Raw genomic sequence first — 17,792 nt, forward strand, 5'->3', positions numbered from 1 at the left:
AGGCCAGTAAATAAGGTCAGCCTAGTGGTGCATTGCCAGGTCAGGAAAAAGTCGCAGTTGTCACAAGGAAAACATCAACACATCTATTACATACAATTTAAAGTTTTACTTTAATACAGTTTTTAAATTAACAGCATGGATGCGGTTCTTCGGTGCACTTTCCCCCCGAATACGATCACATGTACATAAAGCATGTATGCATTTAATGAGCTCAGCTCCAGGCAAGATATTTCAAATACATATTAATTTGGTCTTCAGTTGAAAAGGGACAACTAAAGTGACAGACACAGAAAAATACAGTAAGTGGGCTGATTAGAGTCTAGCTACTTCCTCATATCTGGAGGTGGTGGATGTATACTCTTACCCAAATAAATTTAATGAAAGAAATAATGATCGTATTAAGACCTTGAAATAGATGCCATTAGTCAAAGAAAAGTTAATTATAAGTTGAGAATTAAAAGCACTAACCTGATTCCCTTGAGCTAGCAAGGCTTTCAGGCGAGCTATTTCTGCTCGAAGCTCCCGGATTAGCTTGACATTAGCATCCTCATTAATGGTGGGCTTGTTGATAATGTTTTTGGCTCTATTTGCATAGCGAAGTGTACTTAAGGTTTCTCCATAATTGATATCAGCAGGCGAAATAGCTGTGAAGAAAAGAAGTCAAAGACAAATTATTCAGCACCTTCAGCTCCAATGAACAAGAAGTTGGTTTAAAATTTGAAAGTCAAATCGCTTAAGGCTACTATGAAGATGACGCATTTCAGCTCTCCGTTGCCCATTTTGGGGGAAAAAAAAAAAAAAGATACTGGTAAAGCTGGACTCCAGCAGATGTGAAAAAAAAAAAAAACACAAATGGTTATGTATCTAAAAATTAAATATATTCTTAAATGCAACAAATTGAAGTGCCTTGATTTGTCCTAATATCAGACTGGGAGAGGGAGGCACTAGTATACAATCAGATTCTGCTGCATACACATTCGTTGAAATGGAAGATGCTGGCAGAAAGAGAGAAGAGTGAGAACTCTACTTCCCTATCCATTCAGCAGGCTTAGGTTCTGGACCTAGTTGGGCTGCAATGAGGGCCCATGCTAGTGTTATCTAGCATGGATGTCTGGATCCCAAGGTCAGCTAAACAGGAATCTTTTTGTACCTGGAGCTAAACCCTTTGTAAGTGGAACTAAACCCTCCTCTACTTTACAGTGAGTTTGGCTTTAGGAAAGAACCTAAGTGTACCGCGTATCTGGCAAGGCTCAGGGTGCCTGAGATAGGGTAATATTGCACCATGAACGGAATGTGAGATAGGATATGTGTAACCTTACCACACGATTCAGACAATGAGGCTTCCCCTGACTGGTCCATAGAAAGGGGCAGGAAAAGTGCAGAAAAAAAAAAAGATAGGGGGGACTCTCCCGAATCCTACCAGTAGGTGTATCTTCCTCAGGGGGGTTTATAGATACACCACACCCTGAGTATCGACACGCGTAGGGGAGGGGCCAGGATGGAGCGAGAGACAGTACACCTGCCTAGAGGAGATACAAACAACAATAAAACACTGTAAACAGTATAGGTGAGTCTTATGAAGTACCGTGCACTGAAGCACCTTACACATGTGAGTACCCCGGTGGGGGAATGTTTTTCAACTTGTCTATTAAATTTTGAAAAACGGTATTGCACTATTAGTCTTTTTCCTTTTTTCATGCGCTTCTGAGATCATTGCATTAAGGATACTACTGATCCAGTGTAACAGCTGAGAACCCTACAGTGGTTCATATGCGTAGTTTGACTCGTAAAAGCTGGTCACACGCTCTGAGGTGAGCTTATTACCATAAGGGGTTCCCAGATTTCACCTATACATGATTCAGAGCCATGGTTGGATGTAACAAGCATGTCAATAGTATGATCACTGGAGATCACGTCACCTGCATCTAGTCTCACATCAATCAACATTTTGTGTTTCTTATCACAGCCCAAGACAGGCTGCCACAAAGAACAGTTTTTTAATAATACAGAGACACTTGTATGGTTTATGCACTTGCACCTTTTTATAAGTTTTTTTATTTATACATGTTTGCTATCACATATGTATGCATTTAGCACTTTTTTTCATCTAATATTATTATTATTGATATTTTATTTCCTGGTATGTTATTGTGCATGTCACCTTGTAACTTTAAGGGGTCCATATAACCTCACAGAGTTTTATTGGCACTTGTGCACTTTATATTTAGTTGTGCGTTTACAGATTTTGTGCACATTATTTGTTTTGCTATATTTTGCACTTGCACTTTACACCAGTTGTATGTTTACTATTTTATGCACATTATTATATTCTTGTGGATCTATAACTATAGATTAAGATACAGATTATTCAGTGCATAGCCATTCCAGTACAGTGTATATTCAATTTTGGTTTAAATGTGCATGAACGTATGAGACATGTTTAACGTTTGCAGCTTGTTAGTGGCAGATAGATAGGGGGTCCTTTAAGGCTCGCAGGATTTTGTTGTTTTGTAATCTCCAAATGGTAGCAGGTGATGTGGTAAGTGACAATCCACATCTGGTGGCAAGTGACAATCCACATCTGGTGGCAAGTGACAATCCACATCTGGTGGCAAGTGACAATTCACATCCAGTGACAAGTGACAATCCACATCTAGTGGTAGGTGACGGTGGCAAGTAACAAGCTGCATCTGGTGACAGGCGACGGTGGCAAGTGACACGCTTAGGGCTCCCACTGATTCTGCATTATGGCAAGTTGAACCACTTCATTATATATTAGAATGTAACAATAGAAACAATGCGCTTCAATCACCCTGAGACCATATCAACCCTGGTGCCATGATGATTGAAGCGCCAAACACCAGCCATTGCCCCCGAGCCTTCAAAAAGGTTGGTGAACACTGCTATGGGCTCTAGCCCCAGATATTTTGCGGACCTAGGTGTAGAACCACCTTTCACTGCAGTTACAGCTGCAAGTCTCTTTTGGGATGTCTCTACCAGCTTTGCACATCTAGAGAGTGACACTTTTGCCCATTCTACTTTGCAAAATAGCTTACGCTGTCAGATTGGATGGAGAGTGTCTGAACAGCAATTACAAAGACTTGCCACAGATCCCCAATTGGATTTAGGTCTGGACTTTGACTGGGCCATTCTAACACATGAATATGCTTTGATCTAAACCATTCCATTGTAGCTCTGGCGATATGTTTAGGGTTCTTGTCTTGCTGGAAGGTAAACCTCTGCCCCAGTCTCAAGTCCTTTGCACTCTAACAGGTTTTCTTCTAAGTTTCTCTGTATTTGGCTCCATCCATCTTCCCATCAACTCTGACCAGCTTCCCTGTCCTTGCAAAAGAAAAGTATCCCCGCAACATGATGTATTAAGGGTGATGTGCAGTATTAGTTTTCTCCCACACATTTTGTTTTGCTTTTAGGCCAAAAAGTTAAATTTTGGTCTCATCTGACTAGAGCACCTTCTTCCATGTTTCCTGTGTTCCCCACATGGCTTCTCACATACTGCAAACAGGACTTCTTATGAATTTATTTTAACAATGACTTTCTTCTTGCACAAAGGTCAGATTTGTGGCGTACACAACTAATAGTTGTCCTGTGGGCAGATTCTCCCATCGGAGCTGTGGATTTCTGCAGCTCCTCCAGAGTTACCATGGGCCTCTTGGCTGCTTCTCTGATTAATGCTCTCTTTGCCCGGCCTGTGAGTTTAGGTGGACGGCCATGTCCTGGTAGGTTTGTAGTTGTGCCATACTCTTTCCATTTTCAGGTGATGAAATGAACAGTGCTCCGTGAGATGTTTAAAGCTTGGGATATTTTTTTATAACCTAACTCTGCTTTAAACTTCTCCACAACTTTATCCCTGACCAGTCTGGTGTGTTCCTTGGCCTTCGTGATGCTGTTTGTTCACTAAGGTTCTCTAACAAACCACTGGGGGCTTCACAGAACAGCTGTATTTATACGGAGATTAACCACTTGCAGACCGGACCATTTTGCTGGTCAAAGACCAGACCACTTTTTGCGATTCGGCACTGCGTCGCTTTAACTGACAATTGCGCGGTCGTGCGACGTGGCTCCCAAACAAAATTGACGTACTTTTTTTCCCACAAATAGAGCTTTCTTTTGGTGGTATTTGATCACCCCTGCGGTTTTTATTTTTTGCGCTATAACCAAAAATAGAGCAACAATTTTGAAAAAAACGCATTATTTTTTACTTTTTGTTATAATAAATATCCCCCAAAAATATATAAAAAAACATTTTTTTCCCTCAGTTTAGGCCGATACGTATTCTTCTACATATTTTTGGTAAAAAAAATCGCAATAAGCGATTATTGATTGGTTTGCGCAAAAGTTATAGCGTTTACAAAATAGGGATAGTTTTATGTCATTTTTATTAATAATTTTTTATTATTTTTTTTTTTACTAGTAATGGCGGCGATCAGCGATTTTTATTGTGACTGCGACATTGTGGGGGACCCATCGGACATTTTTGACACATTTTTGGGACCATTGTCATTTCTACAGTAATCACTGCTATATAAATGCAGTGATTCCTGTGTAAATGACACTGGCAGTGAAGGGGTTAACCAGTGGGTGGCAGTGTAGGAGTTAAGTGTTCCTAGGGGTGTGTTACTAACTGTGGGGGGGTTGGGCTTTCATTTAGTGAACACTGATCTCTGCTTCAATCACATGGAGCAGAGATCAGCGTCACTAGTTGCTAGGCAGAATGGAGAAATGTTGTTTACACAGCATTTCCTCCATTCGGCCGCTCCGTGAGACGATCGCGGGGATGCCCGCGGCGATCGAGTCCGCGGGTCCCGCGACCGGACTCACGGGGGTCCTGACCAGCGGCAGGGCGGCATTGAATATTGGACGTACCTGTACGCCAATATGCCTGCCCGTGCCATTCTGTCGACGTACATCGTCGTGCGCTGGTCGGGAAGTGGTTAAATTACACACAGGTGGACTCTATTTACTAATTAGGTGGCTTCTGAAGGCAATTGGTTCCACTGGATTTTAATTAGGGGTATCAGAGTAACGGAGCTGAAGACAAATGCACGCCGGACTTTTCAGATATTTATTTGTAAACAATTTTGAAAACCATTTATCATTTTCTTTGCACTTCACAATTGTGTGCCACTTTGTGTTGGTCTATCACAGGGGTCGTTAACCCCCGGGCTGTGGCCATTTTGCAGCCGGGCGGGTGTAGGCGGCCGGCATGAGACACCTGGGAGAGCAGCATTAAAGAGCCGTGCGGCCAGCATGTGATGGGATGGGTGGATGGAAGAAGCGAGTGACATCTCTCTCCGCCGGGGGGGGGGGAGGGGGTTACATTGCAGATGCGCTCCCGAGTCCAGCATTTGCGTCCATAGACACAGAATGCCGGATTCGGTACCTACGTCATTGGATTTGATTAACGCCAGCCGGAGCCAATGGCAGCACTGCTATCAATCTATCCAATCAAGAGTTGAGAACGAGAACCCCGGGCAGAGAAGATGAGCGCGTCTCCGCTGTGGAAACGAATGGGCTCAGGTGTGTAAAAGGGGGGGTTGCCTGGGGGGCCGGTAACTGGCAGGTGTTTTTTCACCTTAATGCATAGGATGAAAAAGTGAAAAAACACGAAGGTTTACAAGCCCTTTAAGCTTTAATAATAAAACCTGGGAGCTGATTGGTTAATCACTTCCCGACCGGCGCACAACGATGTACGTTGGCAGAATGGCACGGACAGGCATGTGGGCGTACAGGTACGTCCCTTTAAGAATGCCGCCGTGACACCGCACTGGTCCATCTAGTTCAGCCAATAAAAAAAATTTAAAAAAACAAAACAAAAGAAACGCACACAAATGGAAAGCCTCTATATACACATTATATAGGAGGAGGGAGGCGACCAAAAACAAAACCCCAATAAAGCATGATCCAATGTTCTCCATCGGAGTAAAAAAATCCTTCCTGATCCCCCATGATCGGATATTCCTTGGATCAACTGCCCCGGTCATTATTACCTCTAAATAGGAACATCCACTTATATTCTGTGCATTTACGGATGCATCTAGGCCTTTTTTAAAGCTATCCTTTAATTGTCCATCTTTGTCTGAAGTTGTTCTTTAAAATGTTTTCTGCATCTTTAAATAGAGAAACAGAGAGTGGCACAGTACAGCTGAGCATATAAAGCAGTGATTAAAAATAGAGGAGTACTAAAACCTTACTGGCAATCATTATAGTTTTAGCGTTTCCTCCCAGGCTATCTTTTAACAGCCAAGTCAGAACAGAATCCCGGTAAGGCACGAACACTTGCTTTTTCTTCGCAAGATGGTTGGTTGCGTCCTGAGATAAATCAGCTGAGAACAAAGAAGAAAAAACGAAAATCATTTTTAAGGAATAGGCTTCACTTTTCCCCCCCTGGGATATTCTCTGCATTTTTACAGTCATAAAGTCGACAACATAATTTAAACTTTTAAATGGACCACGGAAAGGCATATTATATGTCAACGCTACAAAACACTGAGTGCAACATTAACAGCGAAATGGAAACTGTGCGAGGCAATGTCAGCTTCAAAGAGGACCAGTCGCGGTCTGCAAGGTTGACTTTCCTATTTTACCCCCCCCACCACCACCACCACTGTTCTAAAGCCGTACATTGTATATATTTCCTCAACACTGACCTGTCCTGGATAGCCTACTGTTATGGGCTCCGTCACTCAATACATCACCTAAGGCAGGCCATACACGTTGCACATTTTATTCCTGCAACGGTAGCAGGAAATAAATGTGCACGATTCCCCCATAAATGCAGACAGGGGGGGTCCCTCCTGATGAGCGATTGTCTGCTCCTGGTGGGGGGGCGGAGTTGGGTGGGGGGAAGCCCTCCCCACCAGGAGAAGACAGTGATTATCACAACCAACTTGGGTACAACCAGCCTGACGAATTCTCTTATGATTTAATGGTGATAATCACAAGAGTATTCGGTAGGCCGGTTGTACCAAAGTTGCTTGATCAATCAATTTATCGATCAATTGATGTGTCTAGCTTGATGGGCGGCGGCCAACCCTCTGGCAAGTATGTTCCATTTCCTAATTGTTGCACGTGTGTGATGCTGGGAGGAGGCCGCTGATCACTCTGGGCACATATAGTGTTCCCATTTACTGTCAGCCTCCCCACCAGGCAGCACGTCCTGTCTCTCACTGCACCTCCATGGACCACATACAGATAGATTTTTTTTTACTACGGGTAATTATTTGCTCACCTTTTTGACACTTATGCCCCTTTAGTATTTAGTTGTAATTTTTCACACTTTTTTTCTCCCCCCCCCCACTATGGTTCTTTAACCCACATCTTTACTGAGGCTATAGTCCCTCTAGCCCATTTATTATATCACACTCATATCCTTTAATTGGATTTGTGGCTCATCTATGTGGGGATCATGGTATGCACCCAGTCTTTTCAATGCTGGGTTCCGACCTCAGCTCCCGGGAATGATACCTTTGGCAGCTCTCCCTGTCTGGATGCACAGATTCACACTCTACTAGCTTGTAAAAATCCATAGGGGTGAGTTTACATCTCTCTCCCTATATGTACTGTATATACTTCTCCCACATATGGTTTCAACAGTAGTACATATTTACTTAATCATGTTTTGTTGTAGACCCAAGTGCACCTGCCCCTGAAGAGTGTAAAAAATAAATGTCTGCACATGCACAGTACGCCACTTCACTCCAGCTGATATGTTGATCAGCTGGCGTGATGTCAACACGGCGCATGCGCAGATCATCAGGGTACAGTTTTACAGTGTCTGAGTATCTGCTAAGCACGGAGAGAGAATAAAATTGTCAGACGCTGCCTCACTGTTGCGGGGCGGGATTTGGCTGTATTGAACAGCGTGTTTTCTGTCTGTTGCACGGTGGCTTGAGTGTGTTAAACAGTGGGTTTTTTTGTGTCCAAGGGCAGCTTAAAACAAACAAGCACAAAACCCGCCCTTTAACACACCCACGACCCGCCCTGCAATAGCGAAGCAGAATCTGACAATTGCATTCTCCCTCGGCAATTAGCAGATCATCGGATAGCGAAGATCTGCGCATGCGCCGTGTTGACGTAACGCCCCCTGATCAACATATCAGCTGGAACGCCGTTGCACACTGCGCATGCTCAGACCCATTGGAGGCATTTTTCGACGGAGGGCATTTCTCAATAGAACAGAGGTCTAACGCTTAAACAGTGGTCATGTTGTCTCAAGTGGAGGAAGGAACAAAAACAAAAAATGGAAAACTACTGCTAAATGGTCTATCAAGGAGGATCCAATGAACACACCAACTTATTTTTATCAAAATATAATATCTTACCGCCATAAAGTTCAAAACATTGTATGCACTCATTCACACAGACAAAAAAAAATGCTGCATTAAGATTTTTTGATGCAAACTCAGCACTATAGTAATCAATGAGCTCATGCACACAGCTGCATCTACATAGGGAAATGTGTTGTGTTTAGTTGTGCACATAAAAAGTAAGAAACAGCTGTAGAATTTACACACGTAGTTCAGATTTTACTCACATATATGAAAAAATGTGTATAAATGTGCATAAACGCAAGTACTTTAGGCATGTATTTTAAGCAGGATCCTGTAAAGGAAGGGGGGAGAAGCAGGTTATGGGGCTGTGCATGCTGACCTCATTTCATCTTACACCCTAAATATGGATGTAGCACAAAACCTGTTCAAAAATGAGGCTGTACCTTTAAGAAAATAAAATATAGCAGCATACCTAAGGCAGAAATGACATTTCCCAGAGTTACAAGAGATTTATTTATGTTTCCTCCTTCTTTAAGTCGCACGCCAGTTGCGCCGGTAGCATCGGCTCTCTCACTTCCAGCCAGATCCACTAAATGAATCTTGCTTACCGTCTCACAAGGCATTTCAGCATCAAATTTAGCCTGGTGGAAAGCAACAAATTAGACAAATTAAAATAACTAGTTGGCATAGAACTGCCAGTGCGGAAAGTGACACAAAGTGGTGAAATAAAAGACAATAACTTTATAGTTTGAAGGGAACTTCACTTGATTAAATTAATATATCCTGCAGGCTCTGTCAACTGTCACATGTGCAAATCAGAACTTAAACTGCTCCTACAAATTAGAGAGAGGAAATTTGGGCTGCAAAGGGAAAAGGGCAGGAAACAGCTAAATCCTAACTAGTCTTAAAGGGGTTGTAACGGTTTGTTTTGTATTGTTTAAATAGGTTCCTTTAAGCTAGTGCATTGTTGGTTCACTTAACTTTTCCTTCGATTTCCCTTCTAAATGTTTTTTTTTTTCCTTTGTCTGAATTTCTCACTTCCTGTTTCTCCTCAGTAAACTTCACACCATCATCCGAGCGGTGTTTAGTCAGCCAGAACAGCTTACTGAACAGCTTACTGAGGAGGAACAGGAAGTGAGAAATTCAGACAAAGAAAACAAAGAAAAAAAAAACATTTAGAAGGGAAATCGAAGGAAAGGGTAAGTGAACCAACAATGCACTAGCTTAAAGGAACCTATTTAGAAAATAAAAAAACAACCTTTACAACCCCTTTAAAAATGCTCCCTCTCCCCTCCTAACGCCTATGCTGACCAACAGGTGTAAAAAAAAACAAAAAAAAAAAACACATACAATATATGCGAATTAGATGCGCATCCAATTTGCATGACATATGAACCAAAAACGTCTTTCTATGCAGCCGGTTCACATATATTAATGGGGTGGGCAACTACATGGCAAATGAGGTTTAATGTAGAAAAATGTAAAATAATGCATTTGGGTGGCAAAAATATGAATGCAATCTATACACTGGGGGGAGAACATCTGGGGGAATCTAGGATGGAAAAGGACCTGGGGGCCCTAGTAGATGACAATGCCAAGCTGCTGCTAACAAAGCAAACAGAATATTGGCATGCATTAACCACTTCAGATCCGCGCTATTGCCAAATGACGGCATTAGCGCGGACCTACATTTCCGGGACTACGTCTATTGACGTAGTCCTGGTTACGAGCGGCCTGCGCGCCCCCTGAGGGGCGCGCGCGGCGCGCTCTGTGATCGGCGAGTCCGTGAGACTCGCCTGATCACCGATCCGTGTAAGGGGTCGATCCCGACCCCTTATCACGTGATCAGCTGTCAGCCAATGACAGCTGATCATGTGATAGAACGGAGCCGGTAATCGGCTATTATTCCTCCTCGCGCTGACAGCGCGAGGAGAGAAAAAAAAAGCCGATCACCGGCGGCCGTGATCGGGACATCAGTCCCGATCACGGCCATCAATAAAAGGGACCACCTGCCACCTGCCTGTGCCCACCTGCCTCCCGCAGTGCCATCCTGAAGTAAAATAAAAGAAAAAGTAAGTGCCCCCCGTCAGTGCCCCCTGTCAGTGCCCATAGTGCCACCCACAGTGCCACCCACAGTGCCACCCACAGTGCCACCCCACAGTGCCACCCACAGTGCCACCCACAGTGCCACCCAATCTGCCTCAAAGGTGCTGCACCCCAGTGCCGCCCATCAGTGCCCAGCAGTGCCGCCCATCAGTGCCCAGCAGTGCCGCCCATCAGTGCCCAGCAGTGCCACCTATCAGAGCCACCTATCAGTGCCACCTATCAGTGCCCATCAGTCCCATCTATCTGTGGTACCTATCAGTGCCCATCCGTGCCACCCATCCGTGCCACTTATCCGTGCCACCCATCCGTGCCACCCATCCGTGCCATCTTATCTGTGCCCATCTTTGCCCATCAGTGCCGCCTTATCTGTGCCCATCGGTGCCGCCTTATCTGTGCCTATTAGTGCCGCCTTAACTATGCCTATCAGTGCCCACCAGTGCAGCCTATCAGTGCCCACCAATGCAGCCCATCAGTGCCCACCAATGCAGCCCATCAGTGCCCACCAATGCAGCCCATCAGTGCCCACCAATGCAGCCTATCAGTGCCGCCTAATCAGCGCACTTCAATGAAGGAGAAAAATGACCCGTTTGCAAAATTTTATAACAAACTATTAAAACATGATTTTTATTTTTTTATTTTTTGCATCTTTTTTTGTTTGTTTAGCAAAAAATAAAACTCCGAGCTGTAACTAAATACCACCAAAAGAAAGCTCTATTTGTGGGAAAAAAATGATAAAAATTTCATTTGGGTACAGTGTTGTATGCCCGCGCAATTGTCACTCAAAGTGCATCAGCGCTGAAAGCTGAAAATTGGTCTGGGACTGAGGGGGGTTTAAGTGCCCAGTAAGCAAGTGGTTAAAAAGGGGATTAATTCCAGGGGTAAATCGATAAATCTCTGCTCTACAAGACTCTGGTCCAGCTGCACCTAGAGTATGCTGTGCAGTTGTGGGGAGGAAGGATGCACTGGAAATGGAGCGAGTACAAAGAAGGGCAAATAAAGCCAATAGAGCTAATAAAGGGTCTGGGAGGATATTACACTGAGCAAAATTATAAAAACGCAACACTTTTGTGTTTGCCCCTATTTATCATGAGCTGAACTTAAAGATCTACAACTTTTTCTATGTACACAGAAGGCCTATTTGTCTCAAATACTGTTCACAAATCTGTCTAAATCTGTGTTAGTGAGCACTTCTCCTTTGCCAAGATAATCCATCCACCTCACAGGTGTGGCATATCAAGATGCTGATTAGACAGCATGATTATTGCACAGGTGTGCCTTAGAGCCCATAGCGTCGGCGGTAAAATGGAAATATTTTTAGCAGCGTTTTACCATCGGATTTGCGCCGCATTTCAGCCATTAGCGGGGTGCTTTTAACCTCCGCTAGCAAGCGAGAAAGGGTTAAAACCGCCCGCAATGCGCCACAATAGCAGCGTTTTTCCAGCAGTATAGTCGTGCTGCCCCATTGATTTCAATGGGGAGCAGCGGTGGAGGAGCAGTAAACACACCACTCCTTCACCGCTCCAAAGAAGCTGCTGGTAGGACTTTTCCTGATGTCCTGCCAGCGCACCACTCCAGTGTGAAAGCCCTCTGGCTTTCACACTGAAGACAATGGAGCAGCTGTCTGAGGGCGGATTGCAGGCGCTATTTTTAATGCTATAGCGCCTGCAAAACACCCTTGATGTGAAAACGGTCGTAGGCTGACCACAATAAAAGGGCACTGTATTGGGGGGGGGGGGGGGGGGGTGTCGGGTCTGAAAACCGGTCAGTTTCTGGTGTGACCATGGATGATCATGGATGAATGTCACAATGGGCATCAGGATATTGTCATGGTATCTCTGTGCATTCAAAATGATGTCAATAAAACGCACCAATATTCGTTGTCCATAGTATATGACTGCCTATATCATAACCCTACTGCCACCATGGGCCACTTGATCCACAACATTCACATCAGCAAACCGCTCACCCACATGATGCCATACACGCTGTCTGCCATCTGCCCTGTACAGTGAAAAACTGGATTTTATCCATGAAGAGAACATCTCTCCAAAGTGCCAGACGCCATTGAATGTGAGCGTTTTCCCACTCAAGTCGGTTATGACAAACTGCAGTCCGATTGAGACCCCGATGAGGACGACTAGCACATAGATAAGCTTCCCGAGACAGTTTCTGGCAGTTTGTGTAGAAATTCTTTGGTTATGCAAACTGATTGTTGCAGCAGCTGTCTGGGTGGCTAGTCTCAGATGATCTTGGAGGTGAAGATGCTGGATGTGGAGGTCCTGGGCTGGTGTGGTTACACGTGGTCTGCGGTTGTTAGGCCGGTTGGATGTACTGCCAAATTCCCTGAAACACCTTTGGAGATGGCTTATGGTAGAGAAATGAACATTCAATTCAAGGGCAACAGCTCTAGTGGACATTCCTGCAGTCTGCATGCCAACTGTATGCTCCCTCAAAACGTGCGACATCTATGGCATTGTGCTGTGTGTTATTGTGGCCAGCCTAAGGCACACCTGTACAATAATCATGCTGTCTAATCAGCATCTTGATATGCTCACTAACACAGATTTGTGAACAATATTTGAGAGAAATAGGCCTTTTGTGTACGTAAAGTCATAGATCTTTAAAGAGGAGGGCCGGTTTAAAAAAAAAAAAAAAATTTTTTAAGTCAGCAGCTGCAAACACTGTAGCTGCTGACTTAATAAGCACACTTACCTGTCCAGGGCGCCCGCGATGTCGGCCGCCCGAGGCCGACCCGTCCCTCGGCTCTCGGATCCCGGCGCCACCATTCTATCCAAGGAAAACTGGCAGTGGAGCCTTGTGGCTTCACTGCCCGTTTCCTACTGCGTATGCGCAAGTCGCGCAGCGCTTTGTGAATGGGGCGCGCTGTGTTCTGGGACACACAGTTCCCAGAACACAGCGCGACCCATTACCCAGAAGACGCCGCACGTAGGAGAGAAGAAAGAAGATCTCCGCAGAGGAGGAAGAGGCAGATTAGGATGATGTGCCTAGCAACAGGCATTTCTGGTAAGTAAAAAAAAAAAATGTTTTTTTAATTATTTTTTTCAAATTTTTAATCTATTTTTTTTTTTCAGGGTGGCCCAGCTCATGATAAATAGGGGCAAACACAAAGGTGTTGCGTTTATAATTTTGCTCAGTGTAGTTCTGCAGAAAGGTTGCGAGCACTGAAATTCTCTCTGGATAAGAGACGCTTGAGAGGGGATATGATTTCAATTTACAAATACCATACTGGTGATCCCACAATAGGGATAAAACTTTTTTTGCGGAAGGGAGTTTAACCACTTCAATACTGAACACTTAGACCTCTTTCACACAGAGGGCGTTTTGCAGGCGCTATAGCGTTAGAAATAGCACCTGCAATCCGCCCTCAAACTGCTGCACCATTGTCTCCAGTGTGAAAGCCCGAGCGGTGCGCTGGCAGGACGTCAGGAAAAGTCCTGCCAGCAGCTTCTTTGGAGCGATGAAGGAGCGGTGTGTTTACCGCTCCTCCACTGCTGCTGCCCATTGAAATCAATTGCGGCGTATTGCAGTCAGTTTTAACCCTTTCTCGGCCGCTAGCGGGGGGTAAAACCACCCCAATAATGGCCAAAATGCGCTGCAAATCCGACGGTAAAACGCCGCTAAAAATATCGGCATTTTACCGCCGAGGCTATGGGCACGGCAGTGTGAAAGCCCTCTTATAGACCTTCCTGCCCAAAGCAATTTTCAGCTTTCAGCGCTGACGCACTTTGAATGACAATGCAACATGCAACACTGTACCCAAACACTATTTTTATCATTTTGTTCCCACAAATAGAGCTCTCTGGTATTTGATCACCTCTGGGATTTTTATTTTCTGCTAAACAAATTTTTAAAAAAAGACCGAAAATTTCGAAAAAAAAAATATTTTTGTTACAAAACTTTGTAAATAAGTACGTTTTCTCCTTCACTGATGGGCACTGGTGGGGCTGCACTGACGGGCACCGATGAGGTGGCACTGATGATGGGCACTAATATGCGGCACTGATGGATACACATAGGTGACACTGATAGGCACGGATGGGTGGCACTGATGTACACTAATTGATGGTACGGATAGATGCCAATCCGTGGCAAAAAATAATGCCTGCCAATCAGTGATGCCCATTGTGGGCACTGATTAGAATCCATTGTGGGCACTGATTGGCATCCCTGGTGGTCTAGGGTGGCATACCTGGTGGTGACATCCCTGGTGGTCCTAGTTGCATCCCTGGCATCCAGTGTGGGCATCCTCGGGAGGGCTGCGCTGATAATCATTTAGCACAGACCCCCCCGCCAGAGGAGCAGCTGATCGGCTCTCCTCTACTCGCCTCTGACAGATGCGAGTGAGAAAAGGCCAATCAAAGACTCTTCCTGTTTACATTGTGATTAGCCGTGATTGGACACGACTGATCACATGGTAAAGAGACGCGGTTAGAGACTCTTTAAGTAGATCGCGTTTTGCGGTGTGTCAGAATGACACACCTCAAAACAATGATCGCCGTAATGCGCGCCCTCGGGGGCACGCAGCGGCTTGATATCCTGGCGACATCATATGATGCTTGGTCAGGATATTGAAACCATTTTGCTGCCCCCATTTTGCTATATGGCGGGCGGCAAGTGGTTAATAAGACATGTGGCCACTTACTAAAATTAGAAGAAAAGAGGTTTAACCTTAAACTACGTAGAGGGTTCTTTACTGTAAGAGCGACAAGGATGTGGAATTCCCTTCCACAGGCGGTGGTCTCAGCTGGGGGCATTGATAGTTTCAAAAAACAAATAGATAAGCACGTTAATGACTGCAGCATATATGAATCTACAATGTAATACGGACATATAATCACACACATATGTTGGACTTGAGTCTTTTTTCAACCTCACCTATATGTAACTATGTAATATGTGCTGCAGCCGCAGTGCAAATTTGCTGGGAATTTAAAGAGAGTCCTGTGCGTATACCGAGCACTGCAATGCGATGCGATTCAGATGTGAATTCCAGGCTCATTGGCACCCCCACCCTGAATCATACCAGTCCACATGCCCTCAACACAAGTCCCCTGTGCACAGACACCCCCCCCTCCACTCCAACAGCACCTTGTCCCCATGTTGATGGGGATAAGGGCCTCTTCCCCACAGCCCTGGCCAGTGGTTGTGGGGGTCTTCAGGCAGGGGGCTTATAGGAATCCCACCCCCCCACACGTGAATGAGTATGGGGTACATTGCCCCCTCACTCATTCACCAAAAAAAAAAAAGAACAAAATAAAAACAAATACAGTTTTTGACAATTCTTATTAAAATGTCCCCTGGTGTAGATCCATTGTCAGTTACGACACCCGCCAACCCCACCGACCCCAAAAAAAAGTCCACTTGTGCCGAAGGCTCCTGTTGTCTGCCAGTTCTTAAATAGCAAAGGGGCAGGACCACACAGTGATGTCACTAGGTAACCCTGCTTCCTTGTACCGTCACCGACCCAGACCCAGCATGCACAGGTTGATGACGTCACAAGGGGCAGTGCCATCCAATGAGCCAGAGCCCCCCCCCGTACTGATTCATCCCCCACATGGGTCTGGATTTGGCATGGGGTTCCCCTTAAAATATGTACCAGACCTGAAAAGGGCCTGGTATGGATTGAGTGGGACCCCAACACACTCTAAAATATTATATTCCACCTTACTTTCAGTATTGACAGTAGTCACCTGACACATTTGGGCAGATTTACTAAAACTGGAGCACTCAGAATCTGGTGCAACTTTGCATAATAGCCAATCAGCGTCTAATTTCAGTTCAATTAATCTTTTCCAATAAAACCTGGAAGCTGGTTGTTTACTATGCAGAGCTGTACCAGATTTTTAATGCACTAGTTTTAGTAAATCTCCCCCATAGAGTCCCCAGGAACACAGAAAGCAATAAAAGATTGACAGGTGGCCAAACTCGTATCTATTCTATCCAGAACTAAAAAAAAAAAATTAAGAAAAATAGCTTTTAGGGGTTTTTCTTATGAACCTGCACTGAGTAAATTCTAGAGCTGCACGATTCTTGCCAATATGAGAATTACCATTTTTTTTGCTTCAAATAAAAATCATGATTCTCTCATGATTCTTGCAGTGAAACATCTCTCACAGTCTACAAAAAAAAAAAAAAAAAAAACTGGGCTAACATTACTGTTTCGTTTTTTTTATCTTTTTTTTTTTTTTTTTTTTTTTTTTTTTTTTTAATTCATTGCATTTGAAAGACCGCTGCGAAAATACAGTGCTACATAAAATATTGCAACAACCATCATTTTATTCTCTAGGGTAAATAATATTTGGGGGTTCTAAGTAATTTTCTAGCAAAAAAAAAAAATTACCGATTTTAACTTGAAACCAACAAGTGTCAGAAAAAGGTTTAGTCTTTAACTAGTTAAACTTCCCTTATTTACAGACCAAAGTTCATTCCTTTGATCTAAAGAATAACACCCTTACAATGTTTATAGCTCAGCAAAGAATGGTGTGATACTTGGCAGACTGCCTGTTTTGTTTTGTTTTTTGACAGCTGTTGGCTTGAGCAGAGAATTCTCTGCATAGGAAAAAAAATTAGGAAAATGCTTTGTTAAGATTGTGGGTGGATCCAGATTTTTAACGATTAATGGTGCAGCTCTAGAAAGAAAATTCTTAGGCATATCTAAATAAAATAATATCTCATGTATTTATAATTATAGAATAATAAAATGTATTGTTAAATGCAGCCAGAGGGCAGTCAGACTGGGAGAGGAAGGAGCAGTGCTGTGGGGCAATCTGATGTCTCATTGTTCATGCATTGACAAAAAAAAAAAAAAAAAAAATTATTTTAAATGGTAAGGAACATTCTGATCACTTCAGAGAACTATTACGAAACAATTTTGAGATTATGTTCCCCCATTGTGTATTCAACATTAGAGAGCTTGTATTCCTGTTTCTGGTGTCTGAACATGACTTGGCACCAGGATTAAAAAAAAAAAAAATTCTACTTATTAGCAGAAATAGAGGCAGTCAGGCGCGACGCCTACCTGAGTGAAGTTGATGGTAAAGATGGCGTGTGATCGACTGCTCACATCATTCATTCCGGTGGCAGCTGTGGTCCTGTTAATGTTCCCGGCATCCATTAACTCCTCCACGTCACTGTAATTCTGAACTAAGTGCTTTGACAAGTCTGCAAATATGACAGGAAATGGGAAATGCAATATAGTCAACATCTACACGATTCTGTAATGTTTATGCTTTAATCAGAACCAAACTTGTGTGACTGGCATATCTTATATGTGTACTCGACTACTACCCACCAAAATGTCAAGGACAAAAATGACTGAAAGGACACAAGCTGCCCCAACTGGCCCACTCGCACTAACTGCATTGCTATGCTCTA

General features: G+C 43.9%; 1 protein-coding gene across 2 annotated transcripts in view; it reads right to left on the bottom strand.

Annotated features, from left to right (window-relative positions):
- The window catches only part of KIF16B (kinesin family member 16B), a 566,152-nt gene that overhangs the window by 464,097 nt on the left and 84,263 nt on the right, over positions 1-17,792 (bottom strand). For both annotated transcript variants that reach the window (XM_077485929.1, XM_077485928.1), the window contains exons 7-10: positions 17,437-17,579; positions 8,764-8,932; positions 6,213-6,344; positions 469-644 (exon numbers count right to left, since the gene is read on the bottom strand). In XM_077485929.1, coding sequence (XP_077342055.1) covers positions 469-644; positions 6,213-6,344; positions 8,764-8,932; positions 17,437-17,579 — 620 coding nt within the window. The remainder of the gene's footprint in view (positions 1-468; positions 645-6,212; positions 6,345-8,763; positions 8,933-17,436; positions 17,580-17,792) is intronic.

Source organism: Lithobates pipiens, unplaced genomic scaffold, assembly GCF_037356315.1.
Source record: "Lithobates pipiens isolate NorthernLeopardFrog02 unplaced genomic scaffold, aLitPip1_a1.2 Scaffold_18, whole genome shotgun sequence".
NCBI classification, from domain to species: domain Eukaryota; kingdom Metazoa; phylum Chordata; class Amphibia; order Anura; family Ranidae; genus Lithobates; species Lithobates pipiens.